We start from the raw sequence: 22,353 nt of genomic DNA on the forward strand, positions 1-22,353 counted from the left end.
CGATTCATATTTTAATAGATTTTTTAATCGAGTCATATACATACATATATATACATATAGTCAAGCTCACACAATACTCATTATATACATACATATATTTAAGTAATTCGATTGTAAATACAAATATCGTATATAGACTCATGCTCGAGTTATAGTATGACGACTCATCAGCATATGTCATGTCAATTCAAATGTGTCTTTCAAGCGAGCGATCACTGTACACACAGAACAACAACAAAATTTGTTGCTATTATATGAATTAAGCTTTTCCAATGGAACAAATGGTTGATTTACTGTACACAAATCAGTTTTACGAAAATACTTAGCCCAGCACAAAATGGACTCAGACAGCAGACAGCAGCTTACTTACATTAGATATAGTATAATCCATATACCATATTATATATATATATTATATTATATATATTCGTACTTGAACTCATACAACGCAATCATATCAACAATATCAATTATCAAGCCCACGTAGCTGTGCACACATACATGGGCACACAGTTACATACATAGCGAACCAGAACAAAGCTCTCAATGTGACAGAATATTAAAGGAATAACCAGATTAGAGTACTCATAGTATTATAACATGATCCAAACCGAGCAACTTCGGCTTGCCGAGGTCTATTATACCAGTGCGTAGATTCTATATATTTTGTGCTCTTAGAGATGAACGGGTACCATATAAAAGGACAACCTTGATGCAAAAAATGATTTACAATTGATGGGATTTGGTTTTTAGCTAAAAGATCTAGACCTATCAAAATTCTATACATATTTCTCAATGGAGGATACATGACATAAAATGTAAATGTAAAATGTATACGATATATGACATAAAATGTATTCATATATACACAAAAATTACGTCACAATGAATTTTCCCAATATTAAAAACTTTCCTAAGCGTTCATCATAGATTTCAAGATAATTAAATGTTCAGCTTCATAGGGTATCTCGCTGTGGCATACTTCAAGCTCATCTCTAAGATCCAACATCATTGTCCGTCCTTTGCTGCCTTTTTTAGTTGATTCACAGTAAAAATAGTCCGTGTTAAGCTACTATAATTTCGCATTGGTATTTTAATAATCAAATAACACGCAGTTAAACAACCAACAAACTTATTTAAGTAGATGGCAAATTTACAACCAAGAAATAAGGAAAAACCAACGAAAAATAAAAATGCTAATGTATAAACGCTAACTGAACGATCAGATATTATAACAAGCTTCAAGCATATTTACAAGAATAAATAAATAATCTGAACACAAAATATACTACAGTATACCATGTTACAAATAAAATATATATATATTAATATATACATATGTATATTAAATCGAGCACATTCAGGCATTTCCAATTCATAGTTTCTATAGCATATATGTATGTATATATACCAAAATATATATACATACATACATAAAGCAGAAGCTAAAATTCTCGTTCGTTCGTTCTTCACTCCTGTGGAATGTGTACCTAATTTCCCCCCTCAAGGCACCTAAAACAGACCAAAAATACGTAAAATGCACTACAAATAAATATGAATACAAAATGCACAAAAACAAACATAAAAATAAATTTATTAATAAATAATTGTCCTGACATTAAATCATTTGCCGTTTAATGCAGAAAGTAAATGCAAAATATTTTTTAAAAGCAGAAATTGATGTTCGGCATACCGAATTTTAAATGCCCTTGCAGAGGGATTGGATTTAGAACTTTTTTTTATTTTATTCTGATTTATAATAAAGTAAATTAAGTAAATTGAATGTAAATTTTTATAAATATACGTTTAAATTAAATATCAAAAATACCAAATACTCTGCAAGGGCATAAGACAAATTCCAAATAAATACTCAACGAATACAAAATTATACCTGGAATATATTGTATACAATATACATGCACACATTGACATGACATACATACATAGCATACACACATACATATAACTCACACACACACTTACACCCCACACATGCATAAGTATTATCGGATGCACACTTAATTAAATGCAAGTCCATTGGCAAAAATAATGCACAAAAAATAGAAAATACTAAATTACGCAGCTTATCCAAACAGAAGCATTTCCATCAATTCAAGCCAATTAGCTTTACCTCAAAAAAAAAAAAAAAATATTATAAAAACAAAACCCATTAATTCTCATATTACATAATGTTCGCATTTCGTTTAAATGATAAATCTCATGTTCAACCCATTAACATTTTGTTATTTATGTAAATTTTCTAATTGATTTGCAATTTTATATTTAAAGAAAAGAAACAAACAAATATTATATAACTTTATATATGTAAAAGAAAATTAAGCGTAAATAAATTATGAAATAATAATAACAATAATAAAAATGCCCTTAATTATGCAAATAAATAATTTCTTGTGGATTTTGGGAAAATGCAATGAAATTTTAGTAGTAAAAATTGTAAGCAAGAGATGATGGGACTGATATAAATATATCATACAATTGCTAAATTTTATATATTTTATTTTTATATTTAAACAAACATTTTTAAAGTTGTTATTAAAATGCTAAAAAAAAAAACAGGGAATGCTGAATGATAAGAGACAGTCTATGCAGGACCAAAGAGTAAGCTGGATTGAAATGGAATGGAGTAGCATAACAGGCTGAATATATAAGTAGGTTGCATTGATGAGTACACTAGATAAATAGAGCAAGGAACAGTAGGCTGTACAGCCAATTAGACTAAAAAACAGAGTAGACTGAACAGAGAAGTATACTGTATGGAGTAGACACCATAAAAGAGTAGCCTGGAGAGAAGATTGCATAGCCTAGCAGAGAAGATTGCATAGTAGAGTAGCCTGGAACTGAATATGTTGATAGTCCAATCTTTCATACATATAGTGAACAAAGTATGTTCAATTAAATCATGTTAGGTCTGCTTTCATAGCTTTTCCAGAGTTAGAAAGTTAACATCGATAAGTTTAACAGGCGGTTCATTGTTAGAGCTACTGTAAAAATGGAGAAAAATTGTATTATGCAGACCCACCATAAGAGATAAATTGCAAATCACTTAAACAGTAGCCAAAACCAAGAAAAATAAAAAATAAATAAATAAATCGAAGAAAATATAATATTACAGTCACAGTTCACAGAGTCTTCTTGTGAATTAATAACTGTTGTTAATCATTAGGCCAAAATAATGGAAATAGAGCAATCAGTTATCTTACTTGATGTTAGTAAATGCAATAAACCTTTTTTAGCTAGCTTAAATAAAGTTCGAAGTCCATGTTCTATAGTTCCACATAGATCAAATCAATAAGTTGCACAGCAATAAATCTCTTCTTATTCCGACTATTCTATTCAAAAGAAATTTAATAGATATAGTACCCATCTTTTTTCATTTCCATTCCAAAACACAAACACAGCTTAGTATTTTAATATCAACTTAAAATACATATTTATTTAATTGAAGTGAACAGAGTAAAATTAGTTTGGTAATGCGATACTAGTGCAACCCATTGCACTCCCACATGGCTGCGTGGAAATGCAATGCGAATCACCTGGATCAACTTAAGCGGTAAAGAGTCAAAGCAAGGTCGATGGCTGGCGACTTTGCTTTTGTGTAAACATTATCAAAGGTAACACTTAGGGATTAGACGAGGTTGACGAAGTCAAACAGAGAGTGACTCAACGCAACAACAAACTGATTCAGTATATTTTTATATGTAAATACTAGGAGTTGAGCAAAATCCTTTTATGGCTGTGTGAAAAGGACTTTGCTCGACTGTTAAGCGTATAAATTATTTGGCAGGGACTCATATATGTGTATATATATGTATATGTATATATATTTGTATCAATTATGTGGCATAAGCTATTGATTGCTTTGCCTGCTTCGGCTACACAGACACAGACTATATAATAAAGCTATTTATGTGTGTATACGAGCTCTGACATCCAGTTAAGGGTCCTGTGAGCTGCTAATCGTACCTTTAATTCCCTGTGGCATGTGCACACCATTACATACATACATACATTTGAACAATTACAACTGTTTACTTAAATATTTCTTCTGTATTATCTACACAGCGTTTTGGTGAATATACAAACATACTATCATACAGTATGCATAATATATATGTATGTGTGTACATGTGTATGCGTGAGTAGCGTGTACGTGTACGTGTGTATGTGTATTTATTGGCGCCACTGTGCATACAGCGCAATATGAAACTACTGGCTAGTCTTAACTGTAGGCTTATGGTTTTGAGCTACAACATTGTTTGGTGTCGAAACCTAAGTAAGTACGTTGTATGCGAAATTTGCATTAGATTCCTAGTGCATGAGACTGCCTAAGAGCTAAGCCGAAAGTGTAAATTAAATCAATTCTAGCTGCCGCTAACTGCAATAACACACATACATTGATTCACACACATTCAGGCTAGGGTTAATACTAATCTTGAAGTTGTTGGTAAATTTCCAAATGCTCTACACGTAGTAAATCTGAAAACGTGCCGTGGGTCGAGCTCAGACATCGGCCGCATCGTTCGCCTCGGTGTCGGCCAGGCGGACCAGAGTCACTGTCACCTCGGTGGCAACGCCATTCACCGCCAGCTGCTGATCCCGCCACGGGGTGGTGAGGGTGCGCAGTCGCTGCCTGAAGCTGCCCGGTGTTACAATCAGCTTGTAGATGGCCACGGCCGGTATCATTGTGACCGAGGAGCCGGCTATGCTCCAGCCGAGTGCATTGGCCCAGTCCGGATAGACGTAGTCGCCGTAGGTCAGCGGCTCGTAGCCCAGCAGGCCGTACACCGTTATGAAGAGCAGGAAAATGGGCGCCACAAAGCGCCAGCACACCTGCCAGTACATGCCCGGCGGAAAGCCGATCATGTCCCGAATGTCATCGCTGAAGCGCTTCGTACCATAGATCCAGGAGACGGCAATCGCCTCGAAGAACACCGCCACGAGTATGGAGTAGCCGGCGGCATAGCGATCCAGCAAGTGGAAGAAATAGAAGCCGCCCTGAGTGCAGCTGGCCAGACCCACCACAAAGTACAGCGAGAACAGTGCGGCCACAAAGAGTTCCCGGTTCTTCCTGATCTTGGGGAACTCATCGCTCAAGGCGGTGATAATGGCCTCCGAGCCGCCGAACTGTTGGCGAGGGAGCAAACTTAGTCATAACTTGTCTGTTTAGTCTTTGTGGGAAGTTGAGCACTCACCGAGCTGTCCAGTCCCAACGTGAGCAGCATCATGAAGAAGATGAGCGCCCAGAAGATGCTGCCCGGCATGGTGGCAATTGCAGCCGGATAGACGACAAAGACCAGGCCTGGCCCCTCCGTGGCCACATCCTCGATTCGCACGCCCGACGTGTGCGCCATGTAGCCCAGCACGGAGAATATCACGAAGCCGGCGACGAAGCTCGTTGCAGAGTTGATGAAACTGGTGAGCAGTGCATCCCTGCGATAGAAGAAGATCACATAGAAAAGAGAGGAAGAAGGAGAAGAAGCAGAAGCGAATCTCTTACTTGTACACATTATTGTGATATTTATTATAGGATGCATAGGCGAGCAGCACACCGAATCCAGGACCCAAGGAGAAGAACACCTGGGTGGCAGCATCGACCCACACCTCCGCCTTGTAGATGGCATCAAAGTTGGGGCTCAGATAATACTGAATGCCCATGGCAGAGCCAGGCAAGGTGATGCCGCGTATCAGCAGTATGAGTAGCACCACATACGGAAAGAGCGCCGTGAACCAGACCACCTTGCCCGAGGTGCTGATGCCCTTCCACAGGGAGAAGTAGCAGATCAGATAGACGATGAGCAGGCACAAGGCCATGTCCCAGCGTATCTTGCCCAGATCGTGAATGCCCTCGCTCTGATTCAGCTCGAGTATGTAGCGGCTGAGAATGAAAGTGCAGAGTGAGTGTGTGCAGATGTGTGTGTGTGTTTGCGTGTGTGTGTGTGCCACTCACTTAAAGTACTCGGAGGCAGCCGATTGGAATCGCTCGACGGGCAGAACGGGTGCCAGGCTGGCAAAGGTAACATTCGTATACGACTCGTTGGCAAAGAACAAACTCTGATTGTTGAAGGCATAGAAATCGCTCAGATTGCCAACCAAAGGGCGCGTATTCTGGCCCTCGAACTGTGATAGACGCATCAAGGTGAATAAGGTGAAATGAAGCTCTATTCAAGGGACTTTACCGGCTTGCAGTTGGGCGTGTTCCATATGTTGTTGCACGATGTCCAGGGCAGCACGTTTGTGAACGAGGCGAAGAAGAAGCGCAGCGACCACGCGATGATCACGTTGTAGTAGAAGTCCACATAGAAGGCAATCAGCACAACTGCATAGCCAATGCCTGAGGGAAACGGAGTCTATGATGTAGCACGAGAAGATCTGTGATATATACTGTATTATTACCCTTGAACAGTGGCACCAAACGACCCCAGCATGTGATGGCGCCCTTACGATTGTGCTGTCCCAGCGCGAGCTCCATGTAGAACAGCGGTATTCCACCCACAATCAACATAATGCAGTAGGGCACTAGAAAGGCGCCTGTCAAAATTATGCAAAATATTTATAAACTGCATATTATAATATATAAATATATTTAATAGATTAAAAACGAGTATATATAAGATTAAGACATGATATATATAATAATATTGTATTAAACAAATATTCTTTCTGTGTAACTTCTCGTTATGGCCATCTAGGCATAAATCTGGTGCAAATTCAGTTATGAATCATAGTTGATTCCAATATATGTATGTAATTAATGCGTAGTCTTTATTGTCATTGCAATATGCAGAGTGCAGTTTGCAGGCATGCCCAGCTATGAGGTACCCTTGAATATATGAATATTTTTAATAAGATTCTACTAATATGATAATAATAATTATTGTGTATATTATTATATTAAAACTCATCATCATTAGCTCGCTACTAACTATCATTATATATTACTATCAAATACCGAAGCAAAGGATGAGAACTTACCACCTGTAGTTTAGTAGGCAGCCATTATATAGGGCGAGAGTCAATCCGAGCTCTGCTCTAGTTTTCACACCCGATTATTAGGGAATAGCTCTAGCTGCTTCAAGCCCTCTACTTTACTTATTTCCAATATAAATATCAAGAAATTGTGCCGAATTATAAAGGCAGACTTTAACAAATCTGCTTCTGCTCCTCTTCTTGCCCTTAACTGCTCTTCATCCTCTCTCCTTCTATCTTCTATAGAAATACGTTCTTGACTGCCTTTGATGATATATACACGATCAATATTTGGTGTGTGATCTCAAAAAATAATCAGACAGGCCAATAAATAGACTGACAGATGGACTGACATACATCAGCCGATTTTCCAGATCAAGAATATAAGTACTTCATATAAATTTTATCAAAGAAAATTTACTAAAAACTATATTTTGTATAGTATATAAATAATAATTTACAATATATAATACATTATAGATAATAGTTAAATCAGCACTTAACATCCATAATAATAATTCCATTATAATATCATATTTCACATATCCGACCTCTCTCAAGTTCAATTATTCAACAATCATTAGCTGGCAAACTGAATTTGCCAGCAACCAAGTTCGATTGGGCAGCGCCGCATTGATTAAAGCGCAATCGAGTTTTATAATATTTAACAACACCCGAGGCACTATAAATATTATGAATAACAATGTGTATGATGGGTGTGTCTATGTGTGTGTGTGTCTGTGTGTGTGGGAAAGAGTATGAGTGTGTGATTGACCCGTGTCAGTGTCTGTTTCTGTCGCTCTACACACACACACACCCACACACACACACACACCAGCACACAGATACACACAAAATCAAATTGTTTCACAAGTGCCACTCTAAGGACATTTTAAAAACATTAACAGCATCCCGGCTGGCAATGGGACAAGCATACACACGTACGTACATAAGGACATGGCCACACACATACACACACACACACACACATACAAAGAGAAAGATGTCTCTCCTTTCGACACCACTCCACTTTGCTGTATTCTGTTCTGGCCTGGTCTGGTCTGCTCCGGCTACGGCTCGGCTTGGCTGTCTCATGCAGTCGACGTGGTCGGTTGGCTTCCTGCTCTGCCTGCTCTGCCTGCTCCGCCTGCCCGGGCAATTGCTAAAGTGCCATCGATACTTTGTTGAGTGACAGCGGGGCGTTTTATGATTTGATTATGTCTATTAGCAGGCAAAGTGGGCGACAAAGTCGTCGACAACTACGACGGCTACGCCAACAACGGCCATTATGCATATTCGCACACACCCACACACATACATCTATGTCTGTATAGCTACAAAAAAATAAACGAAAGTCGCTTGAACACTGTGCTGTCAATTATGTAGAAAATGTAAAACAAAACGTAAAATAATACCTCACAAGATAAGGATCTTAAAATCAAATGCAGCTCTGCTGCTCTGTTGCTCTATTACTCTGCTGTTGAAGCTGTAATTTCCGTCGCCTCGCCCACCACTTCCGGTTTTCCCATGGCTATTTTTATCACAAAGAAGCGTACTAAATTGATTACCCTAATAAACTTACAATTAAAGCGCGTTTGCTAAATAGAAATATCAATCTATTGAAGTTGAAGAGAGCAAACATTATGACTTCACATTACTCACTCACAATTACAGTTATTGAGTGACTTTTTTTATGATTTTTGCATTTAAAAATATGAGTAACTTGATTTGAATTATAAACATTTTTTATAAATGCAAAAATCACAGCCATAACAGCAAATGGTTTGGGTACATTTATTTTGTATTATTATAACTATATATTTTCAATATTATTGTATTATTTATAATTTAAATATTTACATCATTTTAATAAATTCAAGTTGTTAAATATTTATACGATTAGAGCTAGTTCCTATCAAAAAAGATTAAGTCCAAATAGAACAGTAAATTTAACGAAATTTCGGATTGAGTGTAAGAAACGAAATAATTAACGAATGAACACGTCTCTCATTTCGAACAACACAAAAATTCAGCTAATTAGTAAATACTAATAATAATTAATAAATACTAATAATAATTTATAATAATACTACTATTAAAAATATTTATTTAGAAGAGTTTGTGCTGAGCTGCTCTCTTTAACTGATATACTCAGAGCGGCAGGAAAGCCCAAATGGTTGACCTACAATATGGTGAACTGAACTAAGAGACATAGATGACAATAAGATGACTCGGTCTGTGCTGAACTATTATTCGTTTCGAAGAGCGACACTTTCTATATAAAATTCGTATATAATAATACAAGTACAAGTGTTTATCGCATGTCTCTATACCAGATCATGTTGACGTTGAGCATAGAGTGCTCCATGTTCTCGTAGTCCCTCTTGAAAGAGTGTCTGAAGTGGCTGTCAATAGCTTCTTGCTTGAATCTTATATGAGTTTCTTATAAAATAAACCTGTATCCCAGATTGAGGTGCTCTTATAAGTCATTTAATTTTGACTCCCTAACATTTCTTTTAGAGTGGATTCGTAATTGAATAGTTACCTTGTATAAGGATTTTTTTTATGCGTGTTTTACTATATGTAGTATCTACACAAATATTAATTAATATTCATATTAATTAATAATAATTATCGTACAAATTATCATGATATTGATGAAGTATAGTAGAACCAACAGTAAACTTAGAAAATCATTAAAAATTTATTAAAATTCTTGATTTATTTCTCTTGCAAAAACAACTCAAACCAAGAAACGCATTTAACAAATCACAAGTTCTTCTGCTCCACAAAGATTATATGACACTGTCTGTATGTATATTTAATGTATGTATGTCAGCACAGGGCCAACTACATAGAGTGGAGGTATTTCATCTGTTGCTCAGCTGAAAAAGAAGAGGAAAAATTAAATGCCCACTAAGCTGGTAGGGCATTAAAAGGTAATAATCGCAACCTGTGGACGTCGATGCTGTCGCTGCAACGTCGACGACGACGACGACGACGACGACGGCGATGGCAAGTTAAGCCTGGCAACGGCAACGGCAACAAAAATGATATAAAATGAAAATGAAAACTAAGCTGTCACTGATTGAGTGCAATGAAGCGTATGAAATAACAATTTATTTTTTAAGAGCTGAGAAAAAAGCTTGTGGCAAAGGCCAGCGCAGCAGCAGCAGCAGCAACGACAACAAAATACTATATGAAATAGTCATAAAACTATAAAGGAAAAGGCAACCAGCAAAGGCATTCGCACACACACACACACGCACATACTTATACAGACCACATATATCCTGATTTACGAATGGAAAATTCATTTCAACGCCTAAGTGCCGCCGTCAAAACGTGTGCCGCACATGAATTTCCAACAATGCGTATTATGATATATACACATACATATATACATATATATGACTTGATTTTGATGTGCTTGATACATATATGTATGTGTATATGCGTGTGTGTGTGTGTTGGCAACAATAAAAGCCCTGGAAAGCATGTCCTGCCCCATGCTTAGTCACTCGCTGTCAGATTGCGGCAAAGGAGGTAAAGGAGCCCAAATGCGATTATGACTGCCAGATTTAGTTGTCATACAAAAGCACTTAGCTTTGAAATTGTTTTGAATGATGGCGTTGCCAGCGAAGATCACAAGTCTAAGCATATGTATCAACTTATGCCCTCGCTCCGACTCTCTTCCTCTGCCTCTCTCTTGCTCCTTCTCCTTCTATATGCCTTGGACTCTGGGTAATTTCGTCTAGGAAGTACGCACTTAGCACCCCAACCACCAGGCACACGCCCAAGCCGAGAGTAGCCCACATTTAATGGCAGCACTTCGCACGCATTTTCCCAGCACTTGTCAAAGTGTTAACAAGGCCAAGTCACTTGTTATGCGGCAGCTGAGCAGCTCGAGTGAGTTCCTTGCCGCTCAATGATGTGTAAAGCCTTATAAATGATTTTGTGGCATTGTTCAGCCGTTAAACTGTATGTGTGTGTGTGTGTGAGTGTGTCGCTAATTGGCCAAAGGGACAGCCGTTGGCAGTTGTTGCTGTTAAGTGAACTCTCGCCCAGATAAAATGATTTGAGTTAGTCGTCCAGCACTTACCACCGCCATTTTTGTAGCACAAATAGGGAAATCTCCAGACGTTTGCTAAATCGACGGCGAATCCAATAACCGATAATAAAAAATCCACCTTGCCGCTCCATGTTTCACGCTGATCGTTATTGCTATTGTTATCGTTGTCGTGTGGCGTGGGCGTCTTTGCTATTTGTCCGGTCGGTGACATCGCCGTTGCGACGATGTCCTAATCCCTGGCCAAAACGTCGTCGTCGTTTTAGTTTAGCCCTCGCCGTCGCCGTCGCCCGCCAGCTCTAAAACACAAAGAGAGATAGAGACAGAGAGAGAGAGAGAGAGGGAGAGAATAATAAATGCATTTGGTAAAATTAGCTGGATTACATATTAATTGCAAATGCTAGATTAAACCTCAATCATGGCTTTCACCTTTTGCCACATATTGAAAATATGTTTCGCATGTTTGTGGCATACGACAATTTCGATGCGCTGCTTGAGTGTTTAAGCCGACACTTGATGCTCAATTGAGCTCAGAGTGTCTCTCTGTATGTGTGTGTGTGTGTGTGTGTGTGTTGGTGAAATGTCCATAGCACTTGAATTCTGTTTGGCCACGACATGCTCTCTAGCCCGAGCTTCAAGTGCTTGTTCGTATATTACGCATACGACGTGTGGCCGCCGCACACACAAACACTTGACAATTACAGCACAAAACCAAACGATTCGCACATAAAGCATCGCTTGGCCCATCGACAAATCTCAGTTTACTCTCATTGTGCTCAAGCATGTTACACACCATATTTGATCTATATATAAACGCATGGATACATGTGTGTTGTTCTCTTTCAACTCTTAGCATAATTAATTGCTCCAATTAAATGTTCGCGCATTAGCTTAATTTAATGCCGAGAGCTGAGCTCAATTGAAAGCGAGCAAGTCGCACGATTCAATTAAAAGAATTACCACGGCTGGAGCTTTGAAGATCTCTAAATCTCAGTTGCTGCTGTTTCTTTCTAAGAGTTGAAGACAAGTCAAGATTTACTTCGATGTAATTCTTGACCCGCTTAGATATCATAAAACAATTTTATTTCAATTACACAAAATTATTTTATAATTGAAATTTGTGAGATTTATTGTAAACTATGTTAAATAGAATAGTAACAAATATAAATTAAAATAAATATTATTTTTTCGTTTCTAAAAATAAATGCAAAAATAATAAGATTTCTCCAATTTCCTGGTTTAAGTCTACATTGTATAACCCAGCCATTAAAATCATTCTTCGCACATAATATTAACAGATAATAATGATGCTTGATAAATATGTAATAGGTTTCTTCATCAATTTAATAAAATGAATTATAAGTTGTTGGCACCTTTATAAGTCTTACAAGTTTTCTTACACGTCAATACATGACTGCACAAAATATATTTAATTTATTGTATTTTTTTCTGTTCAACAATTTGTATTTATAAATATGCGTTTCATTTGCAAATAATTTTAAACACTGAAATAACGCTTGGTAATGGTGAAATTTTAGTAAATATATTTTTTGCTGCTGTTAATAAATCATTTTGAAAGAATCTGATAAATTTTTGGGTTTTATTTTAAGATAATATAAAATTTTTAATAAAATGTGATTGCTTGTTTTGCAATTTTAATTACTATTTATATAAAACTACAAAAATGTTGCTAGAAAATAAATTATCAGTGCCTGAATGAGTATATAAAATGAATCTTATTTATAATCTTATTTAAATTATAGATTAATATGACAATCATAAATATATGTAAACTTACACAAGTATATATAAATTATTAGATTTGAGCATAGAAAAATAATTGTGAGTCTGTAAATGCATGAATCTTAAATGTTTTATGGGTCATTCGCTTTGTTTAATTATATATTCATAAATTCGCCAATGTTCAGTACATTTTTGTGATATTTAGCATTTCTTTTGTCAAAAACTTTAATACACCAAAATTTATCTATCAAAATTAATTACAGGTTTTACCTTAAGCACGCCAAATTCATACATACCTGCTTGTTTCCAAATGCTTAAATCACACACTTTTGCCAATCCATATTTTTCAACAATTCTCAAATTCACAAAGAAACTATGCAGAAAATGTTAATGAAAAGCGTCAAAAAATATCGAACTCTCTACACTTGACTCTTTAATAACCACACATATTTTTGCACTGTCCGTAGAACTGCTAACCTATTTAATGTAGCTCACTGAACTAGGAATTGGGCAACAGCAGCTGAATCAGTTGTTGCGCTAACGGTAACATTCAAACGTATGCAGGCAAGTGCTCGATGCCAGTGACTTTTATAGCCTGCGACAAGTGGTTGGCTGCACCTGCACCCTCCCCACACTCACACAGCCACACACACATAGAGCTACAAGTGTATGTGTGTGTGTGTGTGCGTGTCAAACGCAGCAACTGCTGAAGTTGAACGTCGCATGCGCCAAGGAAACGTCTTCAAAACGGAAGTGACCAATTAGAGTTGCCTTTGTGCGTATGTACGCAGCTATATGTATATGTGTGCATGTACGTGTGTGAGTGTGTATATGAAGCTTATATGTGCTACATATTTACATATACTGTGAGCTTAACATGCTGTATGTTAGCCGTGAAGCTTGTGCCCGCCAGATGCTGAGCTTTTTAACAGTGCTCTGTTAAGCAGCTCTTTTGCAGTGCTCTGCCACTGTTAACTAACAGAAATTGCATTAGAATGAAATGTTTTGAATTAATTAGCATTATTTTAATAGCTCGGCATGACTATAAAGGCTTTTCTGTTTTTACAGAGAAATAATGTAAATAAATAAACAGATTATAAATATTGACAAAAGCAAACACAAATATTTGTCTATCTATGTATGTGCAACATTTACGATTTGATCAAAAGTCGTGAAAGATCGTCGATCAGCGATCAACACATACATATGTATATACATGAGCAGCAATAAATGCGGCATGAGAACTACTAATAATGCTTTGCTCTCGCAAAGCTCAAGAATGTTTCGAAAAAAACTGAAAATTATTTCGAAAATGCTCACACGCCTAGAATTCAAGTGAAAACGGCGTAAACAAAATGTCTTTTTTTAAACATTTTCAATACATTTTGCTGGCCAGCGACAAAAGCCGCGAGAGTCGCGACTCGGAGAGCAGTTGGCAACGGGTTTTCATCGAATGCGGCCACGGAAAATGCAGAACTGAAAAGAAAGACTACCAAAGAAAGCAAAAGAAAACGCATTGTGATCCGTGCAACGAACTTACTCAATAAAAAGATCAAGAGAGAAGAAAACTTCATCAATTTCAAATGAAGTTCCAAATAACAGTTAATCAATGATGATCTAGTGAATGAAATGCTTAACAAATGATATAGATTCATGTATATTTATGCATATGTATGTGTGTTTTGCTGAACTGTCGGTTTATGTTATTTTATATAAGAGCCAACGAGCATTATTTTTAATTTCGCTGTTGATAATATGCAAATGTGTAGGCAAAAGAATAGAAAAGAAACGAGACGAATTTCACAAAAACCAAAATCCTAGGCAACTAAACAAAATACATTTCTATTTGCAACGGTAAGAGACCGAGCTGAGTGTGTGTGAGTGCATGTGTGCGTGTGTGTTCGTGTAGACGGTTCAATTAAATATTTGTTTGACAACAACTACAACAACAATAGCAAATACAACAACAATAGCACAACAGCTAAAACTATATATACATCAGCAACGAAATAACATTGAACTTAAGCCGATTGGCAGCTAATGTGAGCTACAAGTGTACTATATATAGTATACATAGCTTTAAGTAAATATATTGTTAAGTGTAATTAATTAATAAAAAATGCAACATTGGCGCCGATTTTCCAGGAAGTGCCGAACAGCCAAAGCATCGCCAGAAATTTATCTTCTGCATTTTTTTAAACACGCTCAGCCCATGCACAAAGATACAAATAGGCCGACAAAGATATATATATGTATATGAATTTATGTATATATATATATATATATGTATATTTGGGCTGGTCTATATGTACTCTGATTGCCTTTGTGCAGCCGCTATAAATATTTACAACGCGCTGCTGCGGCTGTTAATACGGAAAACCAAAAGCGCACCAAACAAATAAAAGCAAATTTAACTCGAGCATCGTTTCTCTATTTTGTTGTCTAGTGTATGTCTGCTATACAAGTGTAAGCAAAAACTAATGGTCCACTAACTACATATATCCGACCGGGACACTCCAAAAACATTCGCAATACAATAACCAATACAACCCATGTGAACGAACTGCAGTCACAATGTCGAAGAGACCACGAGGGCATATACACAAAATTCGTGAATTCGAACTGGAAAAGGTAATGTGCGAACACACTAGACTATCACAATCTATTGCCAAATTCGTTGTAAATGTTTAAAATGTGCTCGCCCAATATTTCCAAATGAAATTATGCAGAAACAAGCCCCCCACAAAGGCAAAATATATTTATGAGGTAGTTAAAAGCAGCTGGAGAGTCATCGAAATGCGATTTTTCTTAATGTCTGATTTTTTAATATTTGTTCTTATAAGTATATGTATTAAATAATATATTAAATGACAATGGAATGCCTTTGTGCTAAAATTCTAATTAAATGCTTATTTTATATTTAAATACATACAAGCTTAAACAGATAATCGTATAGAACACTATATTACTATATATTATATTCTATATTCTATAAATAATACCTTCTATATATTTTAATTTAAGATTTTGGAAAAAATTTGCTGGATATTGAATAAATAATAAATAAATAGTTATTAATCAAAACTCTATTACTATATAATAGTTAAGCTTAGATTAATATAATAATTATTATCTATATGTTTCTCATCATCTATTAACCATTTACTTAGTTTCTACGCAAAGCTTAAGAGTTGAACCCAACTTCATGATAGTTTTCATAGATATATTTTACTGTCCAATTAGCTCAGATTGTTGTGATACATATGTATTATATAGCTATCCCATATCCAAGAGTTTCTCAGCTATAAGTGGATATATTATTTATATTTTATTTATATATACAAATATTAAGTAAAGTCTGATTAATATTTCATATCTATAGCATCGATTTGCTTAGGAGAATCGTTCAGCTTTGTTAATTATAGAATTGTTTAACTTAAGAGATTTAGTATGAATACCTTGATTCTTTTTAGAAATAGCTCTAATCCCTGAAAAAAAAATAAAAAAATAAAATATACACTATATATAAATTAAAAAAATATAAATATATATATGAAATCTTTATAAAAATATTTAAGGACAACATTCCTGCTTGTTATCAATCTGTTAAATATAATAATACATAATAAACATTAAACAATATCTCGTTTAGAATTTAATTTAACTAAACACATACATATAGAATTTCAATATATTTATATATACATACCTATACATATTCAGCATATATGCCATAGAATCTATTCTATACATATTGTCTACCATTGTGCGTCTGAGCTTCCTTATGCTTTCATTAATCTGCAATAAAATTGCGTAAAACAAAGTATGAGAAGCGTAATAATCAGACGGAAAGATTGATAAATGAATAACCAGACAGGCCAACATATAAATGTATTGACTCAATCCGTTGGCCAAAGAGAAACATTTTGCATTCGCAGTAATTCATATAATACAAAATATTTTGAATACGCTTGAATGGGATTTGAAAACGAATGAATAAAAATATAATAGAATTTCTCTTTATTATTTTGGACACGTGTTTTGGCTTATGTTTTATTTTCTTGCACACAATTGTTGATAATTATTTGAAATTGCAAATAATTAAACTTATATTAGATTTTTATTTGTTTTCATTTATGATTTGCATTTTGACATACTTTTTTTTTTTTAGTTCTATATTTATTTTTATTGAAAGATTTATTTCCACACAAATTGAATTGTCCTATATAGGGCATTCGAGCTTCGGTTAGGCTATAAATTGTGAATTTTGTTTCGATTGGCAGATGGCCAGAAATCTCTTCGCTCAGCTAATAGTTAACGCGGCCCGAGCCAGAAGGCAAAGTAGAGGAAAACGAACTCATTTTATTGGGCAGCAAACGGCGAATGTCAAAAATAGAGTAACATTAAATATGTCTGGTCTCACGACTGCGATATATGTATGTATGCATGTTTATATATATGTATATACAATATATATGTATATATTGGGCAATTATCGAACCGTGTCATGGATGTGCAGTTATTGTAGTATTTGGGGCAGGTACTAAACATCTGTTATAACCCAAAGCACATGCAAACAAAGCAGCAAAGCAAGGCAAAATAAACTAATTTCTTAAAATTTTTGGCTGCACTCAATAGATCCAACTGGTGGATGAATTCGATATCATTCAAATTGTGGGCGAGGGCTGGTTTGGCAAAATACTGCTGGTGGAACATCGCGGATCTCAGACTGAAATGGTGCTCAAGGCAGTTCCCAAACCGTATGTCACCTTGCGCGACTTCTATCGCGAGTTTCACTACGGACTCCACCTGGGCGTCCATCGGCACATTGTGACCACGTACGACGTGGCCTTTGAGACGGCTGGCTTCTACGTCTTCACCCAGGAGTATGCACCACTGGGTATGCATGCAACTAACCCGCTTGCTAAGCTGTATTTACAGGGTATTTTCAATTTGCTCTGCAGGTGATCTGACTTCAAATGTGACCGAGACAGGTGTGGGCGAGGTGTACAGCAAGCGCATTGCTAAACAATTGGCCTCCGCCATAGATTACATGCATTCAAAGTAAGTATATATCCCGATGTATGAATTCCTTTTAAACTATATATGTATATGCATATTTAATTCACTATAAGTGCTAAGCCTAGTATATTAGCAGTTATATGGAATTAAATATGCGTGTATTGTTAAAAAACAAAAAAAATCCTATTGCCAGCTAAATGCCTTTAATAATTAAATTTATAATATAAAGCCATCTTTTTATTGACTTAATAATTATTTTATTTTTATGTAAATTTTAACGTAAACTTTAAATTCTAAAATAATATGAATATAGAAATACTATATTTATATTATTAATAAAAACTGTCTGTCTGTATGTTTATATATCTGTCTGTATGTCGGTAGGTCTGTCTGTCCATCTCTCTGTCTGTCATTCTGTATGGCTGTCTGTATGCCTGTCTGTATAGCTGCCTTTTTGTCTGTCTCTCTGTATGTTTGTATGTCTGTCTGGCTGTCTGTGTGATCGAGCAATTCATATTGAGTATTTAACATCATCACGTATCAAACATGCACTCCCATAGAGAAAATGAGAAGAGCACGAGAACTGACCAGGTAGAGTATGCATGTGTCTGTGAGGCAGCATTTAATGCTAGTATAGAGTTAGTATAGAGTACACTCGAATGCTCGTAGCAGTAAGAGCTCCTCTGATTGGTCACCTGACTGAGTGTTCGGGCTCGGGTGTAAAAACGAACTCACAGCAGGCTCCAAGTCTGATCTTGGCTACTCTCTCATATATATAAAGGGAGTCAGCTGCAGCATTTCTTCAGTGGCATTCTGGAGCGCTTAGAGGTCGGTTCTTCACAGCATTGCTCCGCTTCTTCTTTTTCGGTGGATGGTGTATATTTATTATCAAATAAATATATTATTAATTATTAATACTATAATAAGCAGAAGTGTATTAATTAGTTATAGCTCTAAGCTATTGTTACTAGTTATATTTACGATGTTTAAAATTGATTTGTTTTTAATTTAATCATAACTAATGTTTAATCATTTGAAAGAACTATGTAGTGCTTATAAGTGATAAGAGCGTCATGCGAAGTTGGATTAGTAGGCGCTCTTCCTGTTCTCTCCTATGGTCCTCATCACTCTTCCTGAGCCTCTCGGGTATTCCTGCTATCTTCACTATTCCTGCACCTCTCTCCCGAGTGCTCACTCTCTTGTGCTATACGCGCATTCTTGTACTCCTCGCTCCTCTGTGCTGGTCACTCTGCGTATGCTTCTCACGTATTCCCAGACTTATCTCTCTTCCTAGACTCCTCGCTCCTCACGTATTCTTGTTCTCGAGTGACTCTCGCTATTCGTCCTCATGTATTTCTTTGCTCTTTTCTCTTATTATACCAATGAAAATCCTCTCTCTTTCTCTTTTTACAGAGACATTGTGCATCGCGACATTAAACTTGATAATGTACTCATATATCGCTCGGACTTTCAACGCGTGAAGCTCTGTGATTTCGGGGAGTCCTATCAAACTGGTACCGTAGTGGAAAGGCGCAACGAATGGCTGCCCTACAGTCCCCCAGAAGTATTAGAAGTCAAGCCCGAAGGCACCTACAAGTAAGTTACATCAGGAAGAAAATTCTATAGGCTATACTAATTAATAATATATTTCTATTTGCATTCTAGGGCCGATCCCAGTCACGATGTCTGGCAGTTCGGCATCGTTATATTCGTCTGCCTGACGGGCTGTCTGCCCTGGCAAAAGGCATCCTCAGAGGATCCACGCTATGTGCGCTATCTGGTGTGGCAGGGCAGCATAATGATGATGCCGCTGCGGCGAACACCCAAACTTTTTAAGGTAATCCACAGGAATTTGAGATTACTAATTACTCTCTTAACATTTATTTATCCTTTCTCTTCTTCTAGCTGCTGACATCACGTGCGCAGCGCATGTTTAAACGTTTCCTGGAGCCACGCAGCGCGAACAGACCAAAGAGCTTGGGCGATTTGACCAAGTTCATGGACGATCGCTGGCTGGCCAAGACGGCGGAGAAGGAGATGGCCGAGTATGAGACAGACGAGCTATGCCCCTCAATGTATTCCTTTCACAGCAGTCCCGACGAGAAGAATCGCCTGCTCTACACACTGGCTGACTGTGGCATCGAGACCAATGTCGATCGAATGCAGAAAAAGAATCGCATAAAAGACTGGATAGAGTCGTCCATTATCACAGAGGAGGATGAGGTAAGTGCCCACCATCGATGATCCTTGCATGCACACATTGATTGTCTTGTCTATGGCAGGAGGAGAACGAGGAGACCAATTCGGCATCACCATCTTCGTCAGTTTCGCGTGAGCCTGTGCCCGGTCACATCTCCTCCATACGCCAGCCCCAGCAGCCGGACAAGCCCAAGGAAATCAAAAGCACACTGAAAGATGCCACACAGAAGCACTTCGATCCACGCACGGGCGCACTGCAGCAGGGACCCAGCGAAATGGGCATGGCCATGCACTCGTCCAAGTCCATTAACCTAGCCTCGACATCGACGCTCAACAATGCGGACAGCATGCTGACCCTGGGCTCCAGGCAGGACTTGCTGGCCAGCAATCTGACCATTTACAACTCTATGGAAATGGAGCTGAACCGCCTAGGTAAGGGTCAGCCAGCACTTCTCCAAGTCGACGGCTTTCTAAACCAGTCACAGAGCAGCAGCCTACTAACCTCGCTCGATGAGCCGCACGTTGTGCACGCCTCCACTCCTGCTAAGAACTCCATTGGCGTCGGCACCCGAGCGTCCACCAAGAGTATTCTACAGCGCTCCAAATCCGACTCGCTGCAAACGGTCATGTATGCCAGCATGCCGGCCATTGACAACGCCAACTCCTACACCGCTTTTAACAACAATAACCAGAGCCTGCCGCCCCTGCAGCCGCTGCAGAGCAGCCAGGTGCCCAATGGCAGCGCCTTCTTCATGGGGGGCAATAGCAATATTGGTAACAAAACTAATCAGAGCAAGACGGTGACCTTTACGGGTTTGACTAATGCCTTCCAATCGCTTGCGCAACTCCCAGTGCTGTCTAATCCAGTTGCACCTGCAGCTGTGCCTCCTGCAATGCAATCGAATTATTTTAATCGCTTCCACAATGATTCTCAAGTCAAAGACAGCGCATACGGATCGGCCGACGTGAACGACACTCTGAAACCAAGTTATCTCCAGGCCAGCAGTAATCCGCAACGGCAGATGGTATACAATGGGGCACGTGAATCGAACTCGAATATGAAGGACACGGCCTACGACCGTGTGGTGGTCACCAACAGCAACAGCGCGCGAAAGCGAAGATAGCTTCAGCTACACATAAATCCATACATTATATATACAATTTTCAAGTTCCAATAAATATTAAACGTAAATTTGTTAACACACTCCTGTTTACTCTCTCTCTGGGGCATAGGTGATGGCAATGGTAATTGAAAGGCGACATTACGTTCTTAAAAAATTACGTTTCCTTTATTACGCGTAAAAATCCAAAAACCAGCCCCAGGCCACACAAGCAGCCGAAGACTCTGCTGCAGACGAATCGCCGCTTACTTGAGGGGAATAAAACGTGAGCTGTGGGTGGCACCAATACCGGGACGACCGTGCTTAACGGGCTTGTAGGTCAACGCGAATTCACCCAAGTAGTGGCCAATCATTTCTGGCTTAACTTCGACCTGATTTAAATGAAAATTATTAGATATCTGACTCAGTTGGAAATCTTAAAGCCCTGACTCACCTGGCCGAAGTCTTTGCCGTTGTAAACGCCAATGATGGAGCCGGTCATCTCGGGCACAATGATCATGTTCCTCAGATGAGTCTTCACGATCTCTGGTTTCTCATTTGGGGGAGCCTCCTTCTTGGCCTTGCGCAGCTTCTTGATCAGGGCCATTGGCTTGCGCTTCAGACCGCGGGAGAAACGCCTGCGGGCGCGGCTGTGCATCAGCTCCACCAGCTGGTTGCTGCACACGAACGGGACAGAATAAACAGTTAGGTTAGTTTTGAGACGCCGCTTGATGCCGAATACTGTTACTTACTTGGGCATATCCAACAGCTGGTCCAAGTCCACACCACGGTAGGTGAACTTCTTGAAGGTACGCTTCTTCTTAAGAGTTTCATCAACTTGCTGTTTGTGTCAAAATAAAAAGAAAAACAATTGGCATTTATTAGCACAGTTTTTTGCTGTCAATTTTGCGCACAATGTATTACTCAAAACTCTAAAATAATATTGTCAACCATGCGCAGCGAGTCAGATATTGTAAATATTATAAACTTTTGCTATTCTGCACACGGATGTTTAATATTTTTTTAGATTTTTGCACAAAAATTACATCGGCCATCTTGACGATTGCAGTCTACGGAACGGAAAGAAACATGCCGAGCAGCGTTGCCACCAAACTGAAAATATTGGAGATGCCAGAGTTTTGTTTCACCATTCCTTCTGGTCACATTGCCATACACCAGAGATGCGCTCAATTATTCTTATTCTATTATAACTAAAATTGTAGAATTAAGCGT

General features: G+C 37.8%; 3 protein-coding genes across 6 annotated transcripts; 1 reads left to right on the forward strand and 2 right to left on the reverse strand.

The window, feature by feature from the left end:
• Window positions 1-3,432: 3,432 nt before the first annotated feature.
• LOC6579673 (sodium-dependent dopamine transporter) lies at window positions 3,433-13,357 on the reverse strand. The gene is made up of 8 exons (XM_002005519.4): window positions 13,096-13,357; window positions 11,090-11,355; window positions 6,415-6,549; window positions 6,198-6,352; window positions 5,969-6,138; window positions 5,519-5,896; window positions 5,214-5,451; window positions 3,433-5,145 (listed from the first exon to the last, which is right to left on the reverse strand). The coding sequence occupies exons 2-8, from the start codon at window positions 11,268-11,270 to the stop codon at window positions 4,522-4,524; spliced, it is 1,881 nt and encodes a 626-aa protein (XP_002005555.3). The 5' UTR covers window positions 11,271-11,355; window positions 13,096-13,357; the 3' UTR covers window positions 3,433-4,521.
• Window positions 13,358-14,206: 849 nt separating this feature from the next.
• On the forward strand, window positions 14,207-21,628 carry LOC6579674 (serine/threonine-protein kinase meng-po). Of its 4 annotated transcripts, XM_015163807.3 has the most exons (9): window positions 14,711-14,841; window positions 15,246-15,430; window positions 17,438-17,699; window positions 17,764-17,863; window positions 19,235-19,417; window positions 19,487-19,658; window positions 19,727-20,044; window positions 20,104-20,452; window positions 20,957-21,628. In XM_015163807.3, exons 2-9 carry the CDS (start codon window positions 15,374-15,376, stop codon window positions 21,142-21,144), a joined length of 1,629 nt encoding a protein of 542 aa, XP_015019293.1. In that variant the 5' UTR covers window positions 14,711-14,841; window positions 15,246-15,373; the 3' UTR covers window positions 21,145-21,628. The 4 variants fall into 4 exon arrangements, with proteins under 4 accessions (XP_015019292.1, XP_015019291.1, XP_002005556.1 ...); XM_015163806.3 differs by having other exon boundaries at window positions 14,207-14,882; window positions 20,104-21,628; XM_015163805.3 differs by having other exon boundaries at window positions 14,207-14,841; window positions 20,104-21,628.
• Window positions 21,283-22,273, reverse strand: LOC6579675 (40S ribosomal protein S15). Its single transcript, XM_002005521.4, has 4 exons — window positions 22,167-22,273; window positions 21,873-21,961; window positions 21,575-21,797; window positions 21,283-21,512 (listed from the first exon to the last, which is right to left on the reverse strand). Exons 1-4 carry the CDS (start codon window positions 22,173-22,175, stop codon window positions 21,387-21,389), a joined length of 447 nt encoding a protein of 148 aa, XP_002005557.1. The 5' UTR covers window positions 22,176-22,273; the 3' UTR covers window positions 21,283-21,386.
• Window positions 22,274-22,353: the final 80 nt, after the last annotated feature.

Source organism: Drosophila mojavensis, unplaced genomic scaffold, assembly GCF_018153725.1.
Source record: "Drosophila mojavensis isolate 15081-1352.22 unplaced genomic scaffold, ASM1815372v1 contig_80, whole genome shotgun sequence".
NCBI classification, from domain to species: Eukaryota; Metazoa; Arthropoda; class Insecta; order Diptera; family Drosophilidae; genus Drosophila; species Drosophila mojavensis.

Excerpts from the sequence above, each read along its gene's own strand:
- LOC6579675 (XM_002005521.4), bottom strand. Across the intron at positions 21,798-21,872 it reads CAGCTGTTGGATATGCCCAA|CAACCAGCTGGTGGAGCTGA; the intron begins GTAAGTAACAGT and ends GTTCGTGTGCAG. Across the intron at positions 21,513-21,574 it reads ACGGCAAAGACTTCGGCCAG|GTCGAAGTTAAGCCAGAAAT; the intron begins GTGAGTCAGGGC and ends CATTTAAATCAG.
- LOC6579674 (XM_015163806.3), top strand. The coding sequence starts at position 15,374 with ATGTCGAAGAGACCACGAGGGCATATACACAAAATTCGTGAATTCGAA. Across the intron at positions 17,700-17,763 it reads CCAGGAGTATGCACCACTGG|GTGATCTGACTTCAAATGTG; the intron begins GTATGCATGCAA and ends TTTGCTCTGCAG. Across the intron at positions 20,045-20,103 it reads TTATCACAGAGGAGGATGAG|GAGGAGAACGAGGAGACCAA; the intron begins GTAAGTGCCCAC and ends TGTCTATGGCAG.
- LOC6579673 (XM_002005519.4), bottom strand. The coding sequence starts at position 11,270 with ATGTCACCGACCGGACAAATAGCAAAGACGCCCACGCCACACGACAAC. Across the intron at positions 6,550-11,089 it reads GTGCTACAAAAATGGCGGTG|GCGCCTTTCTAGTGCCCTAC; the intron begins GTAAGTGCTGGA and ends TAATTTTGACAG. Across the intron at positions 5,452-5,518 it reads TATCACAATAATGTGTACAA|GGATGCACTGCTCACCAGTT; the intron begins GTAAGAGATTCG and ends CTTCTATCGCAG.